The sequence below is a fragment of the Tachypleus tridentatus genome, unplaced genomic scaffold, assembly GCF_004210375.1.
Source record: "Tachypleus tridentatus isolate NWPU-2018 unplaced genomic scaffold, ASM421037v1 Hic_cluster_2, whole genome shotgun sequence".
Classification (NCBI taxonomy): Eukaryota; Metazoa; Arthropoda; class Merostomata; order Xiphosura; family Limulidae; genus Tachypleus; species Tachypleus tridentatus.
Window position 1 is genome coordinate 27613834 of NW_027467782.1, and position 15543 is coordinate 27629376.

The 15543-nt window shown below is 34.0% G+C and overlaps 2 protein-coding genes and 1 long non-coding RNA gene across 6 annotated transcripts in view; 1 reads left to right on the plus strand and 2 right to left on the minus strand.

Moving 5' to 3' along the window:
• Nucleotides 1–351: 351 nt before the first annotated feature.
• LOC143242999 (uncharacterized) overlaps nt 352–15543 on the plus strand; it is a 70681-nt gene continuing 55489 nt past the window's right edge. The window contains exons 1-2 of one of the 4 annotated variants that reach the window (XR_013023613.1): nt 428–442; nt 6940–7004. This is a non-coding gene — a long non-coding RNA (uncharacterized LOC143242999). Of the gene's footprint in view, nt 443–479; nt 587–6939; nt 7005–15543 lie in introns of those variants that run through there. The other 3 variants (XR_013023611.1, XR_013023603.1, XR_013023614.1) reach the window with 3 other exon arrangements.
• On the minus strand, nt 8814–12730 carry LOC143242996 (uncharacterized). The gene is made up of 3 exons (XM_076486604.1): nt 12658–12730; nt 12006–12219; nt 8814–9399 (listed from the first exon to the last, which is right to left on the minus strand). The coding sequence occupies exons 1-3, from the start codon at nt 12723–12725 to the stop codon at nt 9082–9084; spliced, it is 600 nt and encodes a 199-aa protein (XP_076342719.1). The 5' UTR covers nt 12726–12730; the 3' UTR covers nt 8814–9081.
• LOC143242998 (dynein axonemal heavy chain 12-like) overlaps nt 13834–15543 on the minus strand; it is a 115135-nt gene continuing 113425 nt past the window's right edge. The window contains exons 3-4 of the mRNA XM_076486610.1: nt 14072–14137; nt 13834–13886 (exon numbers count right to left, since the gene is read on the minus strand). Coding sequence (XP_076342725.1) covers nt 14087–14137 — 51 coding nt within the window. The 3' untranslated portion in view covers nt 13834–13886; nt 14072–14086. The remainder of the gene's footprint in view (nt 13887–14071; nt 14138–15543) is intronic.

A 15543-nucleotide genomic window follows, 5' to 3' on the forward strand; every position in this document is an offset into this window, starting at 1 on the left:
ACATTACTGAACGTAACATAGATGAGATGATGATGTCAACAAGTTTGATTTTCAACTTTGTTATAACTGCTGTATATATTTTAAATTATTGGTGATATTTTGAATTAGTTGGTTTTAAAGTTATTTTGTTCTAATTCCTCCTCTATTACTACAAGTCTTCCTCTACATAAGGTGCTAAATGTTGGTCAAGTACCATCTTTACTACGATTATATTAAAATTATGTTCATGTTTAACTAACAGATGTTTGTATAATAACAAGCAGGTGCTCGTTGAAACAATTCAACTGTTGCGCAGTTGGCAAAAATGTTTTGTTTTTTAAGCAATGGATGCATACAGCACAATATAGAGCGCCCAAGTTCGCTGAGTAGTTGTGTAGATTTTCCAGCTGGATTCCACTGTTTCTTGTCATTTTACTGAGCGCAAGAAGAGACCTCTACCGAGGTGAGCATTTTTTGACAGTTGTCGTTTCCACACGAAGTTTCAAAGGGATTTTATTCGACATGATACAATACAATAATGCATGAATAGAATACCAACATGAAAAAAATTACATCTTTAAACAGTTACTTATATTTGGTCGACAAAGTAAGTCCTCGTTTTCCATTGTTATTTTTTTTTTTCTTTCATAAAATTTCCTCATAAAACGAAACATTTTAATAAGATATATTTTTCTCGGATTGACTGCCTCCCAGTGAAACAGGATAAGTCTTCACATTGATAATGCTAAAAATCAGTGGACACAGCATATAGCGTGTTGTGGGTATGCTATAAGATCTTTGATTGCTTAGATTTGTTTTGCGTTTGAAACTGGTTCTGTGGCAGATCCTAAACGCGGTAGGAGAATTCTGTTACAAAATAAGAAATTTTCTTCATCAAGTACGTAGTTCTTTCATAATCTGAAATATTTAAAACATTTAATTATAAAAGGCCGCGCAACCGTAACAACGCAACATGGGCCAAAGATTGATTGATTTCAACGGTGCACATCTCTAACAGCTCTAGCGGGTCGAGTTAACAAACATAACGATCTAACGCGGCTTTTGCAACACTTCGTGACCTTCCAGTAGTCCTCACATAATTAACCTCATTTAGTCACAATAACAATATTGTTTTCCAGCACTGCATCAGCAGGTCTCGTTACTTATGGAAAGCAGTTGTACTCAGTGAACCCAAAGATTCTTGCTTTAATTATATTATCTATTTCTGTCAAGCAACTATTGTTAGTTTATTCATACACCCTCAAGTCCTTCCTGCATATCCTAAAAATAATTGTTCAACATTTACCTGTCTGATTTAATGGCTCCTCTGCAGCCTAGGTAATGACATGTGTTTGGATTCTGTCTGCAGACTTACAACGCTAAAACCCGGGTTTCGATACCCGTTTTGGGCAGAGCACAGATAGTCCATGGTGTAGCTTTGTGCTTAATTCAAAACAACAACCAGTCTAAATATACTATTACTAAGTTTTCAATTTATAAACATATTCCTGGCCTATAACTTGGATTCATAGAGAAAGTGGACTGTCTAACTATTTGATTGATGGTTAATTGTAGATTTAGACCATTGATAGGCTAGAGTTCTTTGATCCAATGCTAATTTAGCGAGTTTGTCACCACAAAATATCTAAAATCAGCATCAAACGGGCCATCATTACAAGTGGTGTTCGAATCATTTTGTCACCCCCTCTACCCCAGTGGCTCAACAAGAAGTTAGCAGACTAACAATGCTAAAAATTGAATTTCAATATCGATTGTGCAGTTGCACGCTAAACAACCGACTGATCAGCTAATTGAATCATTTTGTAAATACAAAGTTACCGTTGTGACTTTTTTTGTCTTTCTGTGACTAGGTTGTCGTGTGTTATTTGCTGCATTTTTACAATTCGATTCCGAACAAACAGTAGACCAGTGTGAGCCCCATATCGTAAAGAATTTTGCATTTTTACATAACATATAGGATTTTCTAATACACACAAAGTTAAAATGAAGTTAGTTAGCCATTCTTTGTAAATTTGAAGAAAGAGTACCGGAAAGTAAACATTCCATATTATTATGAACAATACTGGTATATGACGGAGGCTAAGAAGAGTTATGTGAGTTAATTATAAAGTAAATACGTAAAGCGCCATACAGTTTAGTAGTGGTTAAATACACAATAGCTTACGCATGCGTACTAATAATGGTTTACTCATGCTTAAATTACCAGCCTTAAATAATTACTTTTAAAGTAGTTAAATGAACTCAAATGTTACACAGGTAAATTGATAGCGATATAAAATTATATAATCAGGACTCTATCTTACATATGGCTTGATAATTTTACGAAGTTTCAATGAATAGCCGTGTTTTTTCAAGGGTTTTCTAAATGTAATTGTGTTTGAATGTTTTTCAGGGGGTGTGTGATCAGTTGAAAGGTGCTTACTCCCTAACCTCTTCACTTCGTTATCCAAACTTTTTAATTTGTCTTGTAAGTGGGGTAACGAAAACTGCGTCAACTCTTTTAGATTTTCACATAGTTTTCGATGACTAAGGTACACCTTTCAACCCTAGTAGCCAACAGTAGTCGATTTAGCAGATTTTCGTATTTTAAAAGCTTCATAGTTCTTGATTTTGCCGGTTACAGGTGGCGACATCTGTAGAGAGTTTAGGAAAGATGTTTTGCCACATTGATCAAATTCCACCCTCATAAAATAAGAAAATATCTTTGTATGTCCGTGGTTATCAACAGACTTAAACCAGTGTGGCAAAACAATGAGGAATAATATTCTACACATGTCCTTTATGTTTCATCAGAATTCGATTACCTTGGACTGAGTTATAAAGCAAAGAAGTATAAAAATCTATCCCTATGTTAACTGTAATCTTGACCCAAAGTATATCAAATTTCGGCCATATCCATTCAGCTGTTTATGATAAATCGTGCTGAGAAACACACACAGAAATAAACACACTGGGATGAAAACATAACCTTCATCATCTTCAATGGCAGATACAATGATTGGTTTAAACCCCAGGAAGTTACTTTCTATTTTTGGAGCAAATGGAATTCTGTAACGTTTTTTGTGTGCAGGAAAACATTTTGTTCACTGCCTTGACTGAGGATTTAAATGATCTGTCAGTACAGGATAAATGCCAGCTCTGTCCACAGATTCAGCTGCTGTTTCATCAGTCTTTTTTACATAAAAACAGTTATGGATATACCCGACACATAACACCCAGATATTTTCAGTTACCTAATTTTCAGTGTTTAATTTTGAAAGCACACAAAGTTTAGATGCCTTGTAACAGGCTGGGTGCACGTAATCAGACGCATTAGTTTTCATAATCCAGTCGAAGTTAAAGAACTGGTACAAAAACTGTTAAACACACGAGTTCTATATAACCACGTTTACTTGGTTAGAAATATTTAATGTGGATAGATATTGTTCTATACTGAAAGAAAAACTACTTATTTGTTAAATTTTTTGTAACGTTTACCAGATATATTAGTGTTATTGTTTGTTTGGGGAAATTTCGTCCAAAGCTACACGAGAGCTATTCACGCTAGCCGTCTAATTTAATAGTTTAAGACAAGAGAGAAGACAGCTGGGTTTTACCACCCATCGCCAACTCTTAGGCTAGTCTTTACCAAAGAATATTGGGATTAATCGTCACATTATAACGCCACCACGGCTCAAACAACGATCATGTTTGATGTGACGGGGATTCGAATCCATTCCTCTCATATTACGAATTGAACGCTCTAACTATGATGTTATGTCGAGCCATTAGGCCTAGAATCTAGATCTAATTGTTTAACGGGGCAACGCTTGAATTGGAACCTTACGATACATTTACATTTATATTTTATAGATCATATACCAGTAAATATATTTTAATGCATGATTCTGTCCAAATAATCACATTTTTCATAAAACAAGCAGGCTACTATAGGCTACAGGCTGCTATATATAATTACAGTTTCGGAAATATGTGTTGATGATAAATATGTAATTAATGTGTTAAAATGAGGCAACATTCACAGTTTACAACAAAAGTTTATTTTCGTATCAGTTAACTACCGATCCTGATTTACAGTAAAATTGTAAAATATAACGGTTATTAAATTTCAAGTTGTTCACAAATTAACAAAAGTTTATATATTAATGCTATATTTCAGTACGAGCCTAAATATATATAGTAATAACTGTGGGCTATTGTTTTAGGTAGGATTGTTTGATCTGTATCAAAAATTATTCCTGTTCTCGAATCTCTTGTGGTTCTAGTATTAATATTCATGATGTCCTGCGATGACACAGCAGTATATCTTTAGGTTAAATTTCTAAAATCAGGGGATAAATTCCCCTCAGTAGAGACAGCAGATAACCAAATATTCATGACAATTTCATTCTCCGAAAGAAAATACTTGTATTACATTCGTGTATGTTTGTATTGACGTCAGTCACAATGACTTACCTTTATATGGGTTTTCGGTCAACTAGAAGGCCAGGACTTGACTGCACATTGCACGTATGTACACTCTTGTGCAAATTAATTGAAACAAGACGGAAAATTACGATTTTTTCAATTTTTTTGCGTTTTATTTCTGAGAATCCAAAAATTACAAATTAATACATGATTTGACCGCCTTTATGTTTCAGCAGATCATTAATCCGCTTTGGTATCGAGTCCACGAGTTGACTACAATCTTTGCTAATTTTGGATCGCGGTACCACACCTCAGTTATGGCCTCAATTAGCTTATCTTGCGTAGTACAGTCTTTTGCTCGAAGTCTTTCGTTACAAATCGCCCAAAGATCTTCAATAGGATTTAAGTCCGTAGAGTTTACAGGCCAGTCCAGCACCTTTATTCGCGTTGTAGTCATAAAATTCTTCACAAGTTTCGATGTGTGGCACGGAGCCAGATCTTGCTGAAAAATGCCAAATCAATCAGGAAATCTCTCTTTCAATTCTGGAACGACTATTTTCTGCAAAACTTCGACGTACTGTGGTTCTCGCGTTATACCTTCTACGATATGTAGAAGGGATGTTTTACGAACTGATTGATGTGAGATTCTCGAAGTTTCTCATCTGGAGATCTGCGAACATGCAGACTTCTTTGACCCTGTACGAAGAAATGAGTCTCGTCACTGAATAACACCTTCCTCCACGTTTCTTGCGTGTAGTTCTTATATTTCAGACCCCATTGATACCGTTGTTTTGTCATTGAGTTGATAAGAAGTTGTTTTTTGACTGGTGCCCTTCGACCGACATCAAGAAGCTTACGACGAACCGTTGAAGAGCTGATTTTTATTCCTTTGACCTCAAAATCTCTTTTATGGCGTCACTTATTTTCCCTTAATCTTTCACACACTCCCTTACCACGTACGCGTCGTCTCTTGGCGTTGTTTTCCTTTTTCAGCCACATCTTTCTTTACGTTTCGGACTGATAGATCCGGTACACACCTTGGCCTGGAATACAGCGCTGACTGTCGATAGGCTAACACCAACAACGTCCACGATTTCCTTGTAAGTCATGCCGGTGTACTAGTGCAGTGTCACAATCTTTGTACGCTTTCTAGGAGTCACATCCATTGTGTATGACGGTTAAAAACGACTAATTAGCAGCAAAACAAATAGCCTCATTTTTGAAGAAAGTCTAACGCAATTTCGAATGGCGTAATATTCCTCAAAATTTCGTCATATATCCCAAAATAGATCGACCGTACTGCAAAACATAGCTAATTACGCCGTCTGTGTGAAAAAATGAGTATTAAAGGAAATCAGCGGGTCCATCGAGCCAACACCGGCCGCCATGCTGAAAATATTGTAAAATGACCATTTCTTTCAATTAATTTGCACAAGGGTGTAACAGGAATATGATTGTGTTACGTGCAGCAGCCACATTATTCTTAAAGGTCATTCTTGTACCTTGTGCAACCAAGTGCAACAAAACCAGTTGGCATTATTACATGATTCAGTTCTAAGCATTTACTACTTTTAGAACCTCACGTGAGAGACTGGTTTCCACAAGACCAGATAATTACTCACTTCATCACCGAGTGTGAGCAATTTAAACCTTTCACTAAGTGTCATTAATGTGTTGCTATTGGTGCAAATAATACGAAGACCTTGACTAGCAAAAACAAATATTTCATTTTTGTGTGTTTTTATAACTAGTATAAAATATTCACTCTCACCGTGGAACTCTAAGATTCTGTCATGATTCACAAAGACCTTAACGCACCAATCAAATGTCTCCTTTATCTTGATTACTTCTATAGCTACCTTGCTGCCTCAATGCGTCGATTCATTAATTGATTTGATTGTTGCAAGCTCTCAAACTTAATACAGTTTAACTCGTTTAATTAATGTAACGAATGGTGCAAGGAATCAACGGTCTGATTTGAAAAGAACTGTAGTTCTATTGTATCATCAACATTGAAACTACAATAATTGTATACATTTAGCATCGAAAAGTAATCATATACTTCAAACATCAACAAATATGAGGAAAAGTGATTAATAGTTTCACTGTGTGCATATAAAAAAAGTTACATGTTTTTCGACACATTCCCTAGCAGCAGAGTGGTATGTCTGCATTACAACGCTAAAAATCAGGTTTCGATACATGTAATGGTCAGAACACGTTGTGTAGTTTTGTGCTTAACTACAAAGTTTCTCGACAATGGTCAATTACTAACTCAAAGTATTTATGAATAAAAATATATTTAATGTATCATTATTTTATGCCAATTACAACTACGACGTTCATTTAAGTTTTATTTGACTTTTGAAACCTGGATTCCATCGTTTTAATTCAGCAGACATGACACTGGGTCACTAGGGGATTTGACTTTGTCCACTTAAATTATTGTTCTATTATTAGAAATAGGTTTGAAGATAGCGTTATGGTTTTGTTTACCTTTAATCTTTCTGTCGTTTGGTTCTCATTTTCTAGGTAGAAAACGTTATTGTTAATTGAAACAACGGAAAGGGTTGGAAGGGTCAAGTGATTTTTTTTTTGTAAGTATATACAACAGTAAGTGGTTAGAATGGTCAAGTTATGTTGTACAAGTAAAGAATGGACCAACAATTGACGTTACTACATTGTTCTCCACAATTCTGTTAAAAGGTTCAATTTCCATTATAAATTCATTAATTGAACAATTGTGTTATTCTTTCACAGTATCGGAAGAAAGAAACTTTAACTCCAAAATCATAAAAGATATATTAAGTTTCGGTATTTATAATAATTATATGTTTTCAATAACAATTTAAACAATAATAGGAGTTTCAATGGACGTTAACTATTCTACTTGTATTGCAAATTTATATAGTTATTTTTATGAGAAAATATTTTTAAACATTACCTAAATCCAAGCATCTATGCTGACAGTCAAACTTTCTAGTTTCTTAACAACACCATCTATAGAAGTTGCTATAGCAGCTTCATACTGAGATTTCTGCTGTTGCTTGTTGGTAATGGACTTCCGTTCTTTCGCAACGTTACATATTTTATAACAAATATAACATTTCTTTACCCATTTGTCTGTTCACCCCATGTAACCTTTGGTAAACTCCTGTTTTAGTCAACTACCAGTTTTGTTTTAAATAATAATCTCTTCAAAACAAGACAAACGTATGTACAAAAATTATTTACACCATGAAATATCACAGTTGTATCCAAAACTCTAAATAATTAATGTTTATTTTCAAATATCCATTTGGGCTGATTCAATTACTTAAGAATATAATTGACAATATAAACTATTTTTCTCACAGTACTTACTTTTACTCACAGTACTATTAGTAGATTATTCACTCAGTAACTTACTGAGTTACAACATGGGTTACAACAGTTGTATCATAACTTTAAAAAATTGTCTACTTCTCATCAAAACCCACAGAGAATGGTTCAATTAATATAGATCCTCCTTTTACAATACAAATTATTATATTTATTAAACTTTGAAACTAACTTTATCATATCGCTCGATATGGTTAATTGTTCTCACACCAGCTAACTTCACGTTTTCTCTCATTGACTAATTTTCTGAGAAAAGAACAATTTTTCTCAATCTAGCTCACAGTTGGTTGGTAGCCCATATATTTATAAATTGTTCATTGAGGCCTCAAACTTTGTGTAAACTACGCAATGACGTTTGAGTGTAACAATACAAACTTGAGGAAACATCGAAAATACAGTAGAATCGAGTAACTTGGCGTCAATAATTGACTCACACTATGTATGACTCTTACAACGTTGGGCCCGGATGGCCAAGCGTGTTGAGGCGTGCGACTCGTAATCTGAGGGTCGCGGGTTCGCATCCCCGTCGCGCCAAACATGCTCGCCCTTTCAGCCGTGGGGCGTTATAATGTGCGGTCAATCCCACTATTCGTTGGTAAAAGAGTAGCCTAAAATTGGCGGTGGGTGGTGATGACTAGCTGCCTTCCCTCTCGTCTTACACTACTAAATTAGGGACGGCTAGCACAAAGCTACTCGAGGGCTATCAAAAAATCATAGCAAGAGTGTTGAAAGTGATTATTTAAGTTTGTTTGTATAACGTGGAATGTTTGTTTGTTTGCCACGTTATGTAACCAAACTTAAATAATCACTTTTTTAAATCAATAAATATTAACTCACCAAATAAATTGAATAATAACTCTTAAACTAAACAGTTTTGTATATCCAAAAAATATTAATTACTAATTTGAAATCATTTTTTCCCCAACTTGTGTGTCTACAGTGAAGTTATAATTTATAAAGCCTCTGTAATAAATAATCATTTTCTTTGAAACAAACATGTATTTTTAACGCGAAAAAACAGACAATTTTTAAATACTCTATAACTTTTTATTTTCTATTTACATACATTTTATTTTAATTTTTTTATCGATGTGAAGTTTGTGAAAATTCGGGACAAGAAAACATAAATCGAGTTCCACTGTCTCTTATTAGTGAAGAAAATCGTCCGATCATAGAAGTTCTTCTGTTGTTGTCTTCCATCTGGCTTTCTAATTCAGTTAAACACTTGTCAAAAAATTCTTGTAGATCTAAATATGTTTCAGGGGCTTACTTTTCTCAATTTTTCTTTCTACTCTAGTCGTCGGAACACTCTGAATCCGATGATTTCCTTTCATGAAACAAATCTCGCAGTTCTTTGAAGTAAAGAGGTCTCTTTGATTTATATTTCTTAAATTTTTTGTTACGTCTACAATGTGAAGGTACCTCCTTCCTTTCAGTTAACAGAGTTTCTGATATATATGAAATTATTGGTTGATATTTATGAGGCTGTGTTGGTATAAAATATTTTGTATGTGATCCTTCAAGACTCGTGATAATGTTTGTTATTTCATTTGAGACATTACTATTTTGGATGTCCTTCCTGTTAGTAAAAACATTCGCCTTTCTTTCTCTCTAAAAATAACAAGAATCAGGATAGGTTGATGTTAGTTATCATTATATAGAAATTACCTCTTGGAAATTAATACAATGAAACTACCGATAACTGGGCTATATCAATTTAGTGGATCTCAATTAAAATACGTTTCCGAACAACACTTTTATTGAAATATCCAAATTTTGAGCAAACTAATTGACTCTATAAATTGATTTCTAATAAGTAAAAAGGGAAGGGAATGTTTATCTTATGCATATCGAAATATTTTCCACTTTACTTTGGGGAAAAACTCTGTAGAAGTATCATATTTTTCTAGTACTAAACAGAATAAAATGTAAACAATTACTAACAAGCGTTATTAGAAATTTGAGAATTTCAAAAATAATCAAACTGAAAAAGAAATTGAAATAAAAAAACGTTGGTACTAACAACTATACTTTTGAGAATGATAAATTGCGTGATGTATATTTTAATTTAGTTGCTGCAATTATCGAGAATTTCACTCTACGTTGTTTTTGTTGGTTTTTTTATCAGAAAACTTCAAAACGGACTATCTGTGGGCCTGGCATGGCCAAGCGCGTAAGGCGTGCGACTCGTAATCCGAGGGTCGCGAGTTCGCGCCCGCGTCGCGCTAAACATGCTCGCCCTCCCAGCCGTGGGGCGTATAATGTTACGGTCAATCCCACTATTCGTTGGTAAAAGAGTAGCCCAAGAGTTGGAGGTGGGTGGTGGTGACAAGCTGCCTTCCCTCTAGTCTTACACTGCTAAATTAGGGACGGCTAACATAGATAGCCCTCGAGTAGCTTTGTGCGAAATTCCAAAACAAACAAACAAAACTATCTGTGTCTGCTCACCAAGAGCATTAATACCAGAATATTAGAGTTATAAGTATTCGGTCGTATTACTGGGCTGCACCAGATGTCCTTAATCTACAGGTGCCTTTGTATTTAAAATTCGAATATTTTAATATTTGTTTGGAAGCAGTTTAACATCGAGATGGCGCTGCGAAATTCATCAATATCGATTTGAACTAAAACACAAGAACAATACAAACACGATAATAATGATGCTTCATAAAAAGTAAAATAAAATACATTTTTAAACTCTATGTGGTGCGTAAATGAGTCCAGTGTTTTTAATTAGAAAGTTTCTAGCTAGCATAAATGTCAACTTGTTAGAGAATTTCTGCTGTTTAAAATTTTGGCATGACGAAAGGGGTGTTTGAACATCAGATAAGAAACATCAAAGTTCTACAGTTATCCAAGCAAAGAAAATTTGGCTAATGCCGGGTTGTTAAACAGCAAAAGAAAATAAGCAAATATAAATGTCCCGGCATGTCCAGGTGGTTAAGACGCTCGGCTCGTAATCCGAAGGTCGTGGGTTCGAATCTCCGTCACACCTCTGGGAGCATTATAATGTGACGGTCAATCCCACTATTCGTTGGCAAAAGAATAGCTCAAGAGTTGGCGGTGGGTGGTGATGACTAACTGCCTTCCCTCTAGTCTTACACAACTAAATTAGCAATTGTAGTATATGAAGGATGGAAGTCCTCACATTATACATCATACGTATATATGTCTCTCTACTACTAAATGGAATAAGTACAACCCAACTTTACGAGGTAATGACTCATAAACAGAGTCATACAGTACAAATCTATAGAATAAACATTTATTAAAGGTTTGGAGACGGCTTGAATGGTAATGAAGAAAATATTATTAAAAACTAGCACAAGTACTAGTCCCCTGGACGGAATTTACGTAAATTCATAATTAATGAAAAGTCATCTAACGACATGAAGAATTGTCTCCCTTATATATGACCAATTCAATGAAAACCATGAGATAAAATACTGATAAAACGCCTTCCTTTCCCCGTAGCGGGCTTAGAACTATAATTTGAAATAGCTTTTAAAATGGCCGTTTTAAAATGGCCATATTAGAAGCATCTTTCATACATCTTCCCAAATGTTAATACAGTAGAAAATATGTAATTTTTACAATTTTGTTGTTCATACATTTCACTTTATACTTTGAGTACATAGATGAACAAGAATATCAGGTTATACTTTTGTTGCTAAGCGACATGGCATAAAGTTGTTGTATTCCTATACCAAGTTAAGATTCATCCGTAACTGTGTCAATAGCGCAATAATTGTGAAAACACATGACTCATAAACAGAGTCAATAGAGTACAACAATTTCAAAAATGTTTTGAGATGGCTGCAATGATAAAGAAGAAACCTGTATTATATGTATATATCTACACACAACGTCTCTAGAAGCTGTTATCAAGTATCCATTTAAACCGACTACAATTTCCTTCTAAAAATCGATACCGCACCATTAAATTGAAACGTTTCTTATGAGGTGGAAGATTAGAGTGTAAAGTTTATAACCTTAATACATTATATTTATAACGGTGTCTAAACTTCACGCAGAACACCAACATAAAATGTATAGAAAGTAAGTAAATATATGTGACTGAAGGTATATTACATTCTTGTTATGTTCGTCTATTTGTGCTCTACCCACCACAGCTATCGATAGCCGGTTTCTAGCGTTGTAAGTCCCAGACACTCGGTATGAAATGTGATGACATTTCCCGTTATCACAATACTTACTTTAGGAAGATGAAAATTCTGGACTTTTTTGGCCCGCTTCTCTTTTACACTTTTACATTTTCTCTTCTCGTTTCTAATAACAGTCTGATCTTCATCTTTTTGTGGTACAAGTGAATATTTAATTTTTGTTCTGTCATCTTTATTTGTATGGTCTTCTGTGTTAGCTGATTTTACTGCTTCACATCCACAAGAATTGCACTTCCAAATAATGACACTACAAAAGAAAAGCGCGAATAAATAACATAGATGATTTAATTTGACTGTTATTTGTACATTAGTGTTATGTCAATTAAAAATGGAATATAATTATAATCTAGAAATAATAATATTTAACAACGACAGCCACAGAGACGTTCTCTCCTAAAAAGTGATCCACAATTTAAGCTTTAAGTGAATCTCCACACTTAAAATACACTTTATTGTAAACTAATGATGCTAATTTCTCCTTACTTATTTCTTATTAATGCAAGCGTTTGTAACCTTTTGATTATTTATCATTCTAATTAAAATAAAGTAACTAACATTTTTTTTATTTCTCAGCCCCTATAAATTCATTATTAAGTATATACACACATGGTTCAACTATTAATAACATAGAAATTATATTAAGATCTATTCAACAAAACATAAAAAAATACTGTTTTGTTCTTGCCTTAAAGAAATGAACAATAGTGGTACTCCTACTGCAGCAGTTACCAATGGAATCGGATATTCTAACATGGATGGTGCTGAAATGGAAAAATACAAGTTAAAAAGAAAGTTAGTTTAGTGCAATTTGTTTTTTGTTATATGATAGTATTGGAGGAGGCTACGTTTCATTTAGTATATTTACAGTGAAAATAACAAGATAACCACAGCGTTCTAAGTTACTGGAATCGAAGAAGTTCCACTCTTTATTCAAACACGTATAAGTTTAATGCACATGGATAAAACATTAAGGGTAAAGAAGTGTAAAGTATCACTTTAGATTTACTTTCTTCCTTGATAATCCAAGTAAAGATATTAACTTATCATATCTTATGACAACCAAATACACTGACTGTGTTTTCATATCAAATCAGGATAATCATTTGATGCGTCACATGACTGACCACCATTACAGCAGATATATATATTCGTAACAATGCAAAAGTGACGAGTTCTCAGACTTCCAAGGATGTATGATTGTTGACACTGACTTACTAGCAATTTGTAAACTGAATACTGTTTATATGTTTCTCTATTCAAAGAAATCTGTAATTAGTGTGTAAATGAACTACAAACGAAAGAGAATATATTGGAAAACTATCGGTAACAATTCAAAGTTAAAGTACATGGACGGTCGTTTTGTTGTAAACAAATCTAAAACTCTGCTCTAGTCAACCAGTTTTTTCTAAAATAGTCAAGGTTTAAATAATACAACAACACTAGGAGGAAAAAAATACTTATGACATACAATTACTGGTCCAAAAACTTACTTCAGACAACAGAAAAGCTCAAACTGTGAACAGTGAATTAGTGGGAATGATAGACGTGGTTTGGTGAATCATGTTTTACCTAAGTTACTATGAGTGGTGAAATGGTAAGAGATTTATTATTTAGAATAGAAAATAATGTCCACAATGTACTGGAATATTATAAGAGATCGGGTCTTCACACCTTTCTACATTTTTTACCTTCATGAATGAGGGAATGAAGAAATTTAATGGGAAGAAAGAACAACACGCGTCAACACAAACATCGTCACAGTAATATTTTTACATCACGACATTTTGTCACCAACCTTTCCACACATATTGTCTCACGTTAAAGGTACGTTTTACATAATTTTATATGTAGCATAACTCACTTTTCCTTGAGAAGGAACGTATGTTTCTTCCTCCGTTTCTGTTTGACTTGGATCTAAGAAAAAGTTTGAAATATAAACAATGTTAACAATTAAAAATAAAATAATGGATGAAGTATATAATAACTAATTTACTGCTTAGTTTGTTCAAAACAGTTTTTCCTTTTTCGATTTATTTAAAAATTAGAATTCACAAATACTGATCACACATATAAACGCTTTAAAGGAAAGCACAACTTACAACACAGGTTATTTCTCAGTGTGAATCCTTCAGGACATTGGTGGTTTTCACTAGGTTGTACGCATGCTAAAATAAAGTATACGATTTTTTGTAGTTCAAGTATTGTTGACATAAGAAATAATATTTTGCACTGTTTGTTTGGAATTTAGCGTAACACTACATCATGGGCTATCTATGCTCTGCCCATCACGGATATCGAAACCCGGTTTCTAGCATTGGAAGCACGCAGACATTTTGCTGGGCCACTAGGGGAATTTTTGACCTGATATGACACTTTAGGCTCATAACAAATTATTAACTACTTTTCTTCTTGAAAGCTCATACACTGGAAATCCTGTAAGGTATAAACAAAATCTAACAAATATAGTTGATGGCTTATCTTGTTCTTTATCTACTGTATCGTAAGTCACAGGAAGTTTCAAATCAATGTATTTTCATAATTAATAATAAATAAGGATTTACAATGCTAAAGTTGAGGGTTCGATTTCCCCTCGGTAGGTACAGCGGATATCTCTTTGAAGCTTTGCTATATGAAAAACGCAAATTTTGGTAATTAAAGGCCCGGCATGGCCAGATGTGTAAAGGCATTCGACTCGTAATCTGAGGGTCGCATGTTCGAATCCCAATCACACCAAACATGCTCGCCCTTTCAGCCATGGGGGCATTATAACGTGACGGTCAATCCTACTATTCGTTGGTAAAAGAGTAGCTCAAGAGTTGGCGGTGGGTGGTGATGACTAGCTGCCTTCCCTCTCGTCTTACACTGCTAACTTAGGGACGGCTAGCGCAGATAGCCTTGTGAAGTTTTGCGCGGAATTCAAAAACAAACAATCGTAATTAAAAATTTATATAACATGACTGAACGGAAAATAAAGTGAAGCGTGAGAAAGAACATAAACTAAAAAAATTAAAATTATTAACGAAATCATGTGTTTTTTCTGCTTTACGGAATAGCGAATAAACAACACGCAGTGCTGTATTTATTGTTGAATTTTTTTTCATTAACATGTGACGTGTTTAATATTAACTTCCAACAAATGAAGATGTCTACCCAGATCAGAATTAAAGATATGCTCAGTAACAGATATAGTTAATGAAATAAGCTCTTCAAACTTTCTTATTTCAAATGATAAGAATGTATTGTTTCATCGCTTGGATGTGAAAAGTGGCTAAACAATGTCTCTGAATACCAGAACTTGGCTGTGTGTTTGTAACAAAAGAAACATTTTTCTGCTATAACACTGTAGCACTTTATAATTTCAATATTTTCACAGACGATTAAAGAAATCATTCAACACTTTTGATTTTTTAAACTTATTTGTTCTATGACTTGTAAAGAAAACAACAAAACCTTTCTAATTTCTAACATAAGGTTATCTCGTTTTCTGACTTCACGGAATGTCTAATTTCATTAATTGTGTAATGCTATTGATTACATTTATTCATATATATATATATGTATTTAGTTATTG